We start from the raw sequence: 15050 nt of genomic DNA on the forward strand, positions 1-15050 counted from the left end.
AAATTTCACATAATTAGCACGGGCGTTAAACTCTCTTTAAATTTCAACAGAATTTTCAAAAGATTTAATAAAAAGAAAGTTCTTACCACCATTTTCACAAACAAAACTATTGGAGACTTTTTTTAAGCAGTTTGCTCATTTGTAAATTTTTCTCATACAAAAGTCATTGTGAATACAAATTTATATGATTGTGAACATGTCAACAAAATTATGGCGCCATGTTTTTGACATTTGAAAAGTTTTCTGCAGATCGCGTTTTTTTTTTAAATCTTTTAAAATTTACGTTTTTTCTCCTTTTGTTATATCAATTTTAGTTATTTAAATAATTTCTCACGTTTTTATGTTTAATCTGTTAACAGTGTTAACCATCAAACTAAATAAATTATATACTTTTACACCAATTACCACTTTATTCTTTACTTGAAAAAATATGAATCCCATCGCGAATCGGATGGTTCGCTGCAACAATTGATAACCTCAAGCCTTCAGCATTTTTAATAAACTAAACAAAATTTGTATCTAATAAACTACCAATATGTTTGTGCAAGATCTAAAACTAGAGTTCTATAATGTACTTGTGGGAAAGAGAATTTTAATCATTGTTAATTATGACATCGATGGTATTTGTGCTAGCAAAATTATACAATCCTTGTTTAAGTATGATCATATGCTGTATTCGGTGGTGCCGATCATGGGTATGGCTGGAATGCAAAGAGCCTACACCGAAAATCGAGATGACGTTAAATATGTGATTTTAATCAATTGTGGTGGTTGTGTTGATATTGTTGATCTTTTGCAACCCGATGAAGAAGTTGTATTCTTTGTTTGTGATTCCCATAGGCCGCTCGATGTTTGCAATATTTATAGTGATAAACAGGTGAGTACCTTTCTGTAGTTTTTAGAAATTAAAAGTACTGAAATACTACAGATCATTCTTAATTTATTCGCACTAAACAGCCTGAAAAGTCTTTTTCTGTAAATGGCCTTTGGTTTCTTCTTCCATTTAGTTACTATGTCTTCTATCGTTTCAAAACTGTTTTCAACGGAGTGGTCATTTGAGTTTAGCGAATAGCCATAAATCGAATGAAGCTTATTCAACAGAACAATATGCCTCGACTCACGAATGACGACGTTGTTTTTCGAAAAAAAGGCTAGGTTGAACCGGGTGATAATCCGACAAGTCGAATCATCCCACTCGGATCTCGATGTGATCCCCAGGGTTAGCGTGGGAAGGAATCCGGATCCGAATCCGGATGGGTAAGGGAAGGATTTATTGGGAATTAGGTGTTGGAATTTGTATTTGTGTTTTGTGCCTCCCTGAACCATCTTGAAATTTGGATGAATGTCATTATGTTTTTTAGTGACAAGGACGAGACGTCATCTAACTAATTTAACTAACTTTTTGCTAAACTGGGGCATTCGCAAAGGAAGTGGTATGAGCCCTCTTCTGCCTCTTCGTCTTGAAACCCTCAACATAAGTCTGATGAGACAATACCCATTCTACTCATGTGGGTTCCCATTGAGTTGTGACCTGTAAGCATACCGACCAAAAGGGACAATTGAGGCCTGCTTAGCTTAAGTATGGTGTCAGTTTTGTTCTTAGAAAGGATCGGCCACAGATTTCTTGAAACTCGACAGGTTCACAAGCTGACCATCTGTCGTTTGCAGAGTTTAAGAAGGTTGATCCTGTTTTGGCCAGTTCATCTGCCCTTTCATTCCACTGTGTGTAAAGAAAATAAAATATATCCCAAATTCATGAACATTAGATGTAATTTACATAATTCAAGAACTGAACGAGTGATTAAAGAAGCAAAATGTTTATCGTTAAAACACGAAATTGAATTTCATTGCCATTGTTTAGACCAAGTTCAACTCCAAATATATGAACTACATTTAAAGATGACCAAAAATTTAAATTTTTTGCAATTTGATCACTTCAACAAATTGTGCCTCCCACTATTCCAGAGAAGTGAAGCAGTTTTTGAAGAAAAAAAAAAAAAAAAAAATGAACAAAACTTACGAAAAACTTGTTGCCACACATGAGACTAAAAAAGTAGAAAAACCTTTGGTAAAACCAGTTAAAGACCTAGTCATTAATCTTTCAAAAGAAAATTTTGACCAAGATGAAATGGATTTGTTAAACAGAGGACTAAATTATACAGTAAAACCACGCAAAGTCCCAATTATAGACATCGTAGCTGACATCGAATCTGCCATCCAATACAAACAGTGGGAAAAAAGAAATCAGTGAGAGACAAAGCCTTACCTCTAATCAAAAATGCATTCAGACAGTAATCCTACAGATAACAAAAAAATCACATTTGAATGCCATGATCGTTGATGCCAAGATTGCAGTTGACACCATACATAAGGCCTTCAACATCAACAAATATAAATTACGTGTTTCTAACCCATCGGTTCCTTTAATGTATGGTTTACCCAAAGTGCACAAAAATGGAGATAAAATGAGGAAAATTGTTTCGAATGTAAGCTCTCCACTTACATACATAACAAAATGGCTTGTTAATGACTTGAGAAAATTCGGAAGCTTTGATGGTTTTTCAGTCAAGAACACATTCGATTTTGTTGACAAAATAAGGGAAATTGAAATTGAAGACGACGAGATTATGATCTCATTCGATGTAACTGCCCTTTTTCCATCCATTCCCGTCAATGAAGCAGTCGAAGCAATTAAACAACATTTACATAAATTCGATTTACCACCAGAACAAGAAAAAGCTTACATTGATTGCATCAACATTTGCATGAAGCATAATTGTTTTCAATTCCGGAACTTATTTTATTCAAACAACTTCGGGTGCAGTATGGGAAATGGCCTCTCACCATATGTCGCAGAGGCATTCATGTGTAAATTTGAGTCAGATTTACACAAAGAAGGTAAACTACCACGTATCTGGTATAGATATGTTGATGACACCTTTGCTGTGGTGAAAAAATCAGAAGTTGACCAGGTTCTCACAACAATCAATAATAGATTTTCCAGCATCAAATTTACTTTTGAGAAGGAGGACGACAAACTTCACACATTACCCTTCCTCGACGTTGAAATCAAACGAAAAGAGAAAAGAGTTGAGTTCAGTGTTTACAGAAAATCCACATCGACAGATCGGTACATAACAAAGGATTCATATTGTGCATATAGTCAAAAAATTGCAGCTTTTCATTCCATGGTTTACAGATTATGCCGTCTTCCTCTATCTGTTGAAAACTATATGAGAGAATACCAACAAATACTTCATATAGCTAATGTGAACGGGTACGAGAAATCAATCATAGACCAACTGATCAAAAAGCACTCGAAAAAGTTAAAGCGAAACAACGTTAGTACGTTGTTCGAACAAAACACAAATGCACAAAAACAACGTATCACTCTACCCTTCGCCCCAAATATTACCAACAAGCTGATACATGTGTTTACGAAATCAGAAATGAGCATTGTACATACCAACAACAACAAATTAAAAACTCTCCTAGGATCCACAAAAGACAACACACCAACTAACCGATGCAGCGGCATTTATCAAATCTCTTGTTCTAACTGTGACAAAAAATATATTGGACAAACAAGGAGAGCTGCTGAGGTTAGATTCAACGAACATCTTCGATCCGTAAAAAAGAAAGAGATAGACAAAGCAATAGCAGCCCACATCTATGATCCAAATAATGACAATCAACACACAATAACTTCATTTGACAACAATTTTAAGCTTTAAAAAAAAGTAAACAAACCAAATAAACTTGACGCCTATGAATCCATACATATACACATAAACAACGATTTGATGAACTTGGAACCTGGACCAATTATTGACTCTCAACTTTTCAACGCACTCAAAAGAGAATAAATAGAAACTCTGTTTTTTGTTTTTGTTTTTCTTTTTTCTTTTGCAAGTAATGTTTGTAATCTCTTTTAGTCCGGTCAAATTAGACTAAAATAAGGGGGTGAGGTTACATTAATTCCCAGCAAGCTGAAAATTGGTAGGATTGTTGGAAACACCATCATAAATTAAATTTAAAAAGTCCTCATCGATCCGAGGTGTGGAAAAAAACTTATGGGGGGTCAAAGGTCACATAAACTGGTTTTTCACGATTTTCAGCAAAACGGTAAGTCTCATCAAAAAATGCAAGAATTGTAGACCAGATTATTATATATAAAAAGTGTCATAACACTTTTTTTTCCTAAGACCCACCGTTTCTTAGGTATAACGATTCAAAAAGTTGAAGTTGAGTTGTAATCGTCATAATCAGGCCTATTTTGAAAAAAAAAACTCCTAACTGAAAAGTTCCTGAAATTTCATTATTTTTTAAGCTTGAATTTCGTTTTTCAATGGTTAAGAATATAGGAAAGCAAAAAAAAATGGAAATTTTCACCATTTTTCCGATTGGGGCCCTTCTCCCGAAACCATTTCCCTGGGAATTTTTGTTTAGAATCAGACCTATGATGGTAGCCGATCGGAAAAATATCCGATCGGAGAAAAGTTCCGATCGGAAGATTTTTGTATTCACGGTACCCGAATTTGAGGAGAGAATTTATTCCAATTTTTTTGGTTTTTATATTTTTCGGATAATTTTTCACGTTTAATTTTCTATCGGGAAGAATCGGAAAGAAAACAAAGCATAAAGCACAACGCGTCTCAAATATTTTGACAGTTCACTGCATAGCATCGCATGTATTTTAAATTTTCAACGCACCTAAGATTTTTTTCGTACATCTGTCCGATTTTACTGTCGGAAGGGTTAAAATCATATGAAAATTGAAAAATTCGTACAAATCGGATAAAATTTTCTTCCGATCGGCTACCATCATAGGGCTGAATATGTCTGAATAAATACAGGGTGTGCAATAGAGAATGGACAACCCTAAACCCTAAAACGGCTGATATCTACACTTATGGATGTTCTAAAAACAGATAGAAAAAAGTTCTATCGCAACCAGTTCATAAAATATTGGCTTTTTTTCGTTCAGTGTATTTTAAATTTTAACATCTTGTGTTTTCGTTCACTACAACCACGAATGAATGAATTTTATTTATTTCTTTTTTTTATAATTTTCTACAATAATTGTATGAGTACATAAACTCTTTAAAAACTGCGAAGCTATTGCACATTTTCCTTAACAAAATTTTGAAATCTGTTTTTTGATGCAAAAGTTAAAAAAAGTATTTTATGAAAAATTTTAAACACCTGTGGTATAAAATAAATCTATAGAAACCTAGGTGGCCAACTTTCTTAAAAATACTCCCCTTAGACGAGAATATTTTTAAGTAAGTCGGCCACTTAGGTTTCTATAGATTTATTTTATACCACAGGTGTTTAAAATTTTTCATAAAATACTTTTTTTACATTTTGCATCAAAAAACAGATTTCAAAATTTTTTTAAGGAAAATGTGCCATAGCTAGGAAGTTTTTAAAGAGTTTATGTACTCATACAATTATTGTAGAAAATTATAAAAAAAAGAAATAAATAAAATTCATTCATTCGTGGTTGTAGTGAACGAAAACACAAGATGTTAAAATTTAAAATACACTGAACGAAAAAAAGCCAATATTTTATGAACTGGTTGCGATAGAACTTTTTTCATCTGTTTTTAGAACATCCATAAGTGTAGATATCAGCCGTTTTAGGGTTTAGGGTTGTCCATTCTCTATTGCACACCCTGTATTTATTCAGACATATTCTAAACAAAAATTCCCAGGGAAATGGTTTCGGGAGAAGGGCCCCAATCGGAAAAATGGTGAAAATTTCCATTTTTTTTTTTTGCTTTCCTATATTCTTAACCATTGAAAAACGAAATTCAAGCTTAAAAAATAATGAAATTTCAGGAACTTTTCAGTTAGGAGTTTTTTTTTCAAAATAGGCCTGATTATGACGATTACAACTCAACTTCAACTTTTTGAATCGTTATACCTAAAAAACGGTGGGTCTTAGGAAAAAAAGTGTTATGACACTTTTTATATATAATAATCTGGTCTACAATTCTTGCATTGAAAATTTTTTGATGAGACATACCGTTTTGCTGAAAATCGTGAAAAACCAGTTTTTGTGACCTTTGACCCTCCGTAAGTTTTTTTCCACACCTCGGATCGATGAGGACTTTTTAAATTTAATTTATGATGGTGTTTCCAACAATCCTACCAATTTTCAGCTTGCTGGGAATTAATGTAACCTTGGATGTCTAAATTGACCGGACTATTTGTTTAACCTTAAATGCAAGTAATATTTGTAATTTCTTTGGTTTTGTTTAATCGTCGTTCGCTGATGATGGTTCCGCAGCTGAGAACCGAAATGCATTCGTGTTGAATAAAAAGAATTTTTTAAATTAAACACAGTTGTTGTCATTTTATTGTTTCTTTTTATTACGATTTTTGAGGTCAATAAGGTGAAAAACTTTCAAATACGTTTTCATTAGAATTCATTATTTGACAGCAAATTATTTTAGAACAGTCGGCCAAATATCGATCTAGTGTGTGCACTCACTTCCAATCCGACTATTTAGTCGGCCCAGTGTGCGCACAAACAGCCCAGAACGACTAAACTATGGGTCTATTAATTACTAAAAAGTCTTTTTAATGGTTTTCACTTCCAAGCAAAGTATTTCTTTTAATTTCTTAGATCAAAGAATTGAGAGGGGAGGTGAGCTCTTAATTTTTCTTTTGGATTTTTTTTCAACTGCATATTATACTCAAGAATATTGTGTTAAATTTTTTGTATATTTCACTTATGACCGTTTTATTCCAGTGTTCAAAACTTCAAAGCGATTTCCCCACAACTTTATCAAATTCGGTGCCCTTCATAACTTCAAAACTTATGCATCGATCCTTTTGAAATTTTGAACACTATTTCTGTAAATAATTTACGAGATAACGGTTATTTGAAAATTGTTATAAATTTTTATTTCACAATCACATAAAAGTCGTTTTTTGTTTAGCTAAATCGTGTTTTTCCTTAAATTGAAATTTCAAAAAGCCCGCGCAACGTTAATATTTCGTGTTGAAAATTTTACATTACATATGTTTTTCGAAAGTCATAATTTAATATACCATTGGTTTAAATAAATAGATTTGAACTGTGTCGTCACAAAAAAATTACGAAAGCGTGCTTTCTTTGGTACGAATTTACCTCCCCTCCCTAACTTAAAAAAATGGAAAATCCTTAGTGCCAAATCACTCCGTCCCGATCCTCTTCAAATGCATGTTTGTCTGGTAACTCACACTAATAACAAAGTGTTTCACTGTTTTCTAAGAAAATATTTTTTCTGTTTTTCTGATTCGTAAACTTTTTAATGATAATTGTGTTTTTTTTTTTTTAATTTGAAATTTTATTTTGAACGACTGAACCGATTTCAATGAATTTTTTATTTTTGCTTTGATTAAAAACATAATTTTTTTTTTGTTTTAGAAAAACCATTTTTTGAAAAGTCGAGTCAGTGGCTCATATGCAAAAAGAATGAGCTTAAGCTCTATCTCACTTTTCAGTACATTTTCTAGAGGTCTATCTCAAGAAAATGAGATGAATCTCAAGAAAATGTACTGACAAGAAGTGATATAAGAGTGATATTAGCACTTTTTTTATTGCATACGACCCAGTGAAGGTTTTTTTTTTTTTCAAAGACTTCAGAAGCATTTCCGATTAATCATACTAGTTTACAAAAAGATTAAAATTTTGTGATCTCGATGTCGAAGGGTCATAATTCCCACACGTATACATCACACTAGTGATCCGCCGTGCCGTGGTGTTCGCCGGGTTGACTTTCTTTTTCTTTATAGACAGAAACGTAAAAAGCAAAAACAAAAAGGAAAGAAAAATAGAATTTATATATTTTTTTTATCAAAAAACCCCCCCTTCAATATCACAAATCGTTTAACATGAATTCTATTAGATGATAGAATGTGCTAGTCAAAAATATTTACCTCAAAATTTTGAATATTTTATGTCAAGGGATTGACGATCTGCAGCTACCGCTTGGGAAGATAAAGGGCTACAAATGTCTTATAAAATAAATAGGTCAAACATATATTATCGCGTCCGCGTGAAATATAAAATCCATGCACACATGTAGTATATAAAATACTTAATATTAAAAAAAAAATAATGCACCATAGAAGTAACATTTATTTATAAAAAAATCAAATCAAAATATCAAATTAAATTCAAGTAATATTTTATCTCAATTCTTTAGGTTTGCATACTTGGCGATCCAGCAACGGAAGAAACGATTCCCTCATTTGAAGCAATATTTCGTGAGTCCGATGGCGAAGACAGTGCTGATGAAGATGACGATGAAGATGACAATGAAGAAGAAGGCACTACACGAATGGAAAAGCATGCAAATCGTGTTCTCAAACAACGTGAACGTCGAACATGGGAAAACGAAAGGGATCGCATAATGTTTGACTATTCCCAATATAGTTATTATGGAAGAAGTTCTGCTATAATACTCTTTGAACTAGCATGGAAACTTACCAAAGACTCTCCGGATCTATTATGGTGGGCAATTGTTGGAACAACTGAGCAACTGATTTTGGGCAAAATAGAAAGTTCAACTTATACACTTGAGATCGATAACATTCAAAGTCATGTATCAAGATTAACAACTAAATCCTCCGATCAAACACAAACACACAGTGCATCTAAAATAACATTTGAAAATGACTTGCATTTAGCTCTATATCGACATTGGTCGGTAACAGAATCAATGAGGTAAATAATTTTGTATTATAAAAAAATCACTAACCTAATAAAATTGTGTTTATTTAGAAATTCAATGTATTGTGCCTGTAAACTTAAGCTATGGACTTTGCGAGGTGAAAAAAAACTTCACGAACTTCTGGTAGAAATGGGTCTGCCACTAACACATGCAAAACAAATGTTCAACTCTATGGATCTCACATTGCGTCAAGAATTTCATCAAATGATCGAAAAGCTCGCGGAAAAATATGGTATACCTGATATTGTTTATGGTTCTTTCACTCTGAATTATGGTTACCGTAATCGATATTCAGCTGCGGATTATGTCTATGCTTTGCTTGCCATATTAGAATCCGTTAAACATGACAAGACTCCAGAAGATTGTTTTCTTGAAGCACTCGATGGTCTATCGAAAAGTCACAAATCCATCCTAACTGCTGGTATTGAAAGTGCTAAACTGTTACTTTCGGCTATATTCCGTCAAGTGCAAAGCAGTTTAGAAGCCCATCAGGTGCATTCAGCTGGTCCATTCTTTTATTTTATTTTAAATGAAGAAAACAGTTACTTTTCTTATCCATTTGGATTAACAATGCTAGCAAAATTCATTTTAAATGGTTATGTGTCGACTTCAAGAAGTCGACGAGCTCCAGAATTACCACTCATTGTGAGTTGTCCAGTTGATGCTGAGCGTGGACTTTGTCTTTTAGTTGGAATACCCCCGGTTCGTGAGAATTCGCCGAAAAGTTTTTTCGGCAAAGCCTTTGAACAAGCAGCTCAAAAAAGTAACTCAGTCATAAGACAAGATTTCTTTGAGCCATCGTTAATACAAATTCGACAGAGTGATTTAACTCGATTTTTGGATACATTGACTGTTCTCTTGAGCTAAAATCAATGTTGACAACACAGTTTTAATCTTTAAGTAGTATTTATTTTCATTTGTTTTTTTTTTTAACATTAAGGTCTAAAAAATAAGCGATCGCGTATCTCTAGATTTAAAATCAAAAAATGTTTTCCCCTGCATTAAGTAGTACAAAAATTTACAAACAAAACATAAAAACATTTTTAAATCAGGGTGAAATTGTATTTATCTTTGAATAATTGTTAACAACAAAAAATTGACTATAAGCTTCGTTAATATTTCTTACAATAGACAATACAAAAAATATATAAAATAAAATAAGAACCATTTACATTTTTTTTTAATTTATTGCTTTTTCGTTACATTTGTATTTTTGCAAATTGTTTGAAATTATTTTGCATCTGTTCTGAGGTTATAATTCTGGCACTGCCTAAACATTCGTCTTCTCGATAGAGTACAGCATATTGACCTGGTGTGAGTGCGCGTAGAGGTTTGTCTAAGGTTACTATTAAGCCAGTCTTATCACTTGCTTTTTCTACTGTACAATCAACTAAAGGTTTTGTATGTTGAAATCGAAATTTACATCTTAGGTGGTTGAAGTCTTTAAGTGGATTGGTGGAAATCCATGATGGTTGTTGTGTGTAAATGACATTTGAAAATAAGGCGGGGTTATCAGTACCATTTGCAACAAGTATAGAATTTGTTTCAGCATCCTTGGCAGCAACAAAATACGGACGAAGAAACGAATGCAACCGACATCGTTGTCCAACTGTCCACTGGTGAAAGCCCTCATGTTGTCCTACTACTTTACCCGTGTCAATGTCGATGAAGTCACCAGGTTTTGAATGAATATACTAAAAAAAAATCATACATAACATTTTTCAATTTTAAGCAGATTTTGGTTTCTGAAAGATTTTAGTATGTAAGCTAACAGTTAGCTCGACCTGCATACTAGTCCTAAGGGTAAAAAATGGTCTGAGTGGGTTCTTCTAAGTATGGAAAACAATAACTGTTATTATACCTCTTTAATGAAATTTTTGAAATTTCTGTTGCCAATGAAACAAATTCCTGTACTTTCTTTTTTCAAAGCAACTCTTCGAAGTCCAATTTTTTTCGCCATATCTTTCACTTCACTCTTTGTCAATTCTCCTAAGGGAAACATTGTTTTTCGAAGGGCTTCTTGTTGAATGCCAGATAGAAAGAAAGTCTGATCTTTAAATGAATCTTTTGCTTGAAGAAGACGAACTTCTGCAAAGAAAAAGGAAATGAATTAGTATTTTTTTTTTACGAATCAGTTAAAGAAATAGAATTTACCTTCATTTTTATTATAGTTTTCCAGATATGGTCCGAATGACGTTCTAGCGTAATGACCCATTGCAATTGCATCGAAATCGAGTTTTTCTACTGCATGCTTATAGAAGTGATCAAATTTTATGTGTCTGTTGCATAGTATATCTGGGTTAGGGGTCAGTCCATTTTGATAATCTTCAAGAAAATTCCTAATTATATGATTTTTATTTTGTGCAACAATCAAAAAGCTTTTTTGTTATTATTATCAGCAGAGAATATAGAATTACAAAGGCATTGAAAGTTTAAACAAAAGCAGGTTTTAACAATGTTGTCAGTATTTTTCTAAAACATTTAATCAAAACAGTTGGCAGGGTTTCGAAATTGAACCATTTATTTGCAAAACATGATAAGTCCACTTTTTTTCAAAATTCGTTTTTTTGACTAAATTTGTACTCCAGGGATAACCACGTCTGTCTTTAAAATATGAAGTATCTACTCCATCTATATCCGATTTTACAGCTACGCGAAATATTTTTTTAGTATCAAAAATAGAATAAGTCCCGGACTTATCATCTTTTGAAAATAAACAACAGCTTCTTTTTGTGTTAATGGTATATTAGATTAATGGCTGAAAATCTTAAGTTTAAAGCTACTTTAAAGTTAAATAATTAGTCCGGACATTGTATTTTATTCTCAAATACAATTGTTTGATTGTTTGATAGACTGGGGCTAAAAGCAAAATTGCATATTCATTTAAAAACTAATTTCACATCCGTTTATTTTCAAAGTATGATAAATCCAAAAGCGTTTTTATTTTTTATCTTTTGAGCTATCGCTCCAAAAATTAAAAAAGAAACGGTATTTTGTAGCTAGGCAAGAGTTCTACAGAATATATTTTTTATAAATTTTTCTACGCATATCAAAAGAAAATAGAACGTTTTTTTCTTCTCCTCAAAAATTTAAAATCATGGACTTATCATGTTTTGCAAATAAATGATTCAATTGGATAAAAAAGATGGTTTTATTCTCAAATATTTTTAACTTCATCTGTTATAAAATATCCAGAAATATTATTCCTGTGCTCATTTTAATTTAAAAATGCAGTCGATCTTCTTGGTAATTCTATATTAAATGCATTAATAGTTTTTAGCCTCTTTGACTTACGAGAATACATTGTTCCAATACTCCTTAACGAAATTCACTTCAACCAAATCGATGCCAATTTTGTTGCAAACATAAGTTGCATCTGCTAGTTCTTTTTCTCCAGAACAACGGCCAGTTTCGTCAAGTTCATCCCAATTACGCATAAATACTCCCAACACAGAAAACCCTTTGTAAACAGGAAGAAATAATTTTTTATTTTTATTCGCATAAGGCATTGAGTTTTTTTTTAAATCCTCTTTTTGAGCTGGTAATAGAACATTTATAGTATAGTAAGGAAATAGTAAGGCAATGAAATTCGATTAAATTTTTTTAAGAAGTGTAGGGGTTTGCTTCAAGATAAAGGCACTAATCTCTGTTATCTGTTTTTATCTATTACACTGTTTTACAAAATAAAAATCATGTTAATTAGGTACTTTGGAAGTGACCTAGTAGAGGTTGTATGTAGGTATTACTGAGTACATCATATTTCGGAACTTGAAATTTTTCATAAACCCTCAAAATTTCAAGTTATCGTCAATTTTTCTACTCAGTTACCTACTAGGATACCACAAAAAGAAAATAGGGCTTAGTACGGATGATCTAGCAGAGGCTACGGCAATGAGGACAAACAGGAAAACACTGTTCACTTCCTCTTACACTGCCCAGCACTCTGTCGCACTAGGAAGAATTTCTTAGGAAACTATTTCTTTAATGAATTAGAAGAACTATCGGAACTCTCGGGCAATAGCCTACTGAACTTTGTTAAGTACTCCAAATGGCTCGAACAACCATTGCATTCATAGGTTAACACTTTTTCATGAAGTTACAATACTTCAGGGTATCACAAGGGATCTACATTGATCTAAATGTGACGGTAACAAAATCAATTGTCAGCCCATATAACCTAACCTAATCTTAAATTGACCGAAAAATGACTGAGTAGGTTAGACTCAGTCATTTCTCGGTAAATTTAGGATTTTCTTACAAGTGCCGAAATATGATGTACTCAGTAATACCTACAACCTCTGCTAGGTCATTTGCAAAGTAATTAACATGATTTTTACTTTGTAAAACAATGTTATTACCTATTATTTTTTTCGATGTCGTTCAATTCAAAATGGCAAAATATTGTTCCCAATATTAGTTTATTAGGTACCCTTATTATGTAGATAGTAAAAAATTAATATACGATAAATTTCGAATTTCATAATATGGCTGATTATTGACTTCAAAGTATACCTAAATTCCCACAGTGTATTATTTTATAGACAAAAAAATAATGTATGTGTGAATGTCCAGAAAATGGTTACCGCCTAACCTCAACCAACCAAATAAATCAAGGTCGTTTGTTTCTTTAAGAGAAAGTCAACATTCCTCACTTTAACCATTTAGAAAAGAAGTCTTTTCCATGTTAGACAAGGTGTTGTTAGGACACTCACTTTTTCGAGCGGATAAATGAGGGTTAAGAATTCAATATTTTTTTTGCAACAAATGATACCTTTTTCCTTAAGTAGATATGCACTGACAGCACTATCAACTCCACCAGACACTCCAACTATTACTTTGCGAAACATTTTGGAACAAAATAATATAAATACAAAAGTAACTTTAACTTTTTCTTCAGTTATATGTCACATTTTTTTAGAAAGAAACTACATAGACAAAAGCAAATAGGGGGGTTCACATTGACCAACTTACCGGACAGACCGATTGTCATTTGGCCTGATGGCTGAATTATATTTTTCGTTCACACTCATCAGACAATTTTCATCAAAACCCATTTTTCATCTTATTTTTAATGTATCTTTCACCTATTCTGCTCTCAAATTCAAGAGAATGGATTATCACTGTCTGCCGGACAGACATGTCGTTCAATTGACTAACATGTCCGTCCGACCACCAAAAAATCAAAATTTTTTGAAAACCATCCGGCAAACCGGACAGGTCGTCGGATGGGTGTTCACACTATCAAAACAGCATCAGATCAGACCAAACGGCGGCTGGTCTGTCCGGTAAGTTAGTCAATGTGAACCCCCCTAATGAAAACAAAAACAAACTGACTAGTGTCAATCTGTCAATGTCAAACAGTATGCTGGGAAGATAACAAGAGACTCCTAAGTTTCCAGTCATTGGAAATTAAAAAAAAACTACCGGCACTGGAAAAGAAGGATTTTTCCAGTTAATTAGTCCGCATATCGTGGTAAATTTAAGTTTCCATTTTTCTCTCCAAATTTTAGCCGAGCTAAATTTTGCTGAGAATTTTAGCTGGAAGGTATGCAGTTCCAGCTTTGGAGAGAGAAGTGTTGTCTAAAATTTATGTCAAATTCCTTGGAACAAAAAAAAAAAAAAAAACGTTTCGTTTCGTTAAACCGATTTTTTACTAAGGAATTCAATATTAGGTGATACTAGGTGTGTTTTTATTACCACCGGTCTTAACTGGACAAAAAAAACGCCTCGGGGCTTAACCTGAAATCTTGGCAGCACTGTATATTGAATGTTCCGAAAACAGCAGACACATCAAAAATTTAGGGTAGTCATATTTTTCGCTTTCGTCATCTTCTTGTATTTTCCATGTATGTTTTACAAAGAGATACAAAAATGTATGCTAGCAAAACTATTTTAATACATTTTGTCCTTCCAAACGTGAGTTTTCACGTTTTTAAACAAATTCTAAACAATTTATGAAAAATTTGTTTGGTAGCACAGATTTAAAACTCTTCAAAAAGTTAAGCCCAGAGAAATCTCCGGGCTAAACAACTAAGCCCAAGGGTCTAAGGTGTTGTTGTATTTAACATGTAAATTGCTTAGCCCAGACTGCGTTTTTTTTGTCTAGTTAAGACCGGTTGTAATAAAAAACACACCTACTTTCTTATTTCTTCACTTTTCCCCGTGTGTTAAATTGTGAAAGATAAAATATATGTCAATAGGAAAAAAATTGAAAATTATACCACTTCATTTGGTGAAATCTCCATAAATATTTTTCGCACATAAATAATTGCCGAGGACATTTACCCCGTTTGTATGACCGATTTAAAGATCGAATTGAAA

The 15050-nt window shown here is 32.8% G+C and overlaps 2 protein-coding genes across 2 annotated transcripts; one reads left to right on the top strand and one right to left on the bottom strand.

The window, feature by feature from the left end:
* The first annotated feature begins 288 nt into the window (after positions 1–288).
* Positions 289–9762, top strand: LOC129910448 (cell division control protein 45 homolog). The gene is made up of 3 exons (XM_055987838.1): positions 289–877; positions 8202–8722; positions 8780–9762. The coding sequence occupies exons 1-3, from the start codon at positions 536–538 to the stop codon at positions 9594–9596; spliced, it is 1680 nt and encodes a 559-aa protein (XP_055843813.1). The 5' UTR covers positions 289–535; the 3' UTR covers positions 9597–9762.
* A 7-nt stretch (positions 9763–9769) lies between these two features.
* On the bottom strand, positions 9770–13668 carry LOC129910457 (mitochondrial tRNA-specific 2-thiouridylase 1). The gene is made up of 5 exons (XM_055987860.1): positions 13501–13668; positions 12024–12189; positions 10884–11068; positions 10591–10817; positions 9770–10423 (listed from the first exon to the last, which is right to left on the bottom strand). Exons 1-5 carry the CDS (start codon positions 13574–13576, stop codon positions 9929–9931), a joined length of 1149 nt encoding a protein of 382 aa, XP_055843835.1. The 5' UTR covers positions 13577–13668; the 3' UTR covers positions 9770–9928.
* Positions 13669–15050: the final 1382 nt, after the last annotated feature.

The sequence above is a fragment of the Episyrphus balteatus genome, chromosome 2, assembly GCF_945859705.1.
Source record: "Episyrphus balteatus chromosome 2, idEpiBalt1.1, whole genome shotgun sequence".
NCBI lineage: Eukaryota > Metazoa > Arthropoda > Insecta > Diptera > Syrphidae > Episyrphus > Episyrphus balteatus.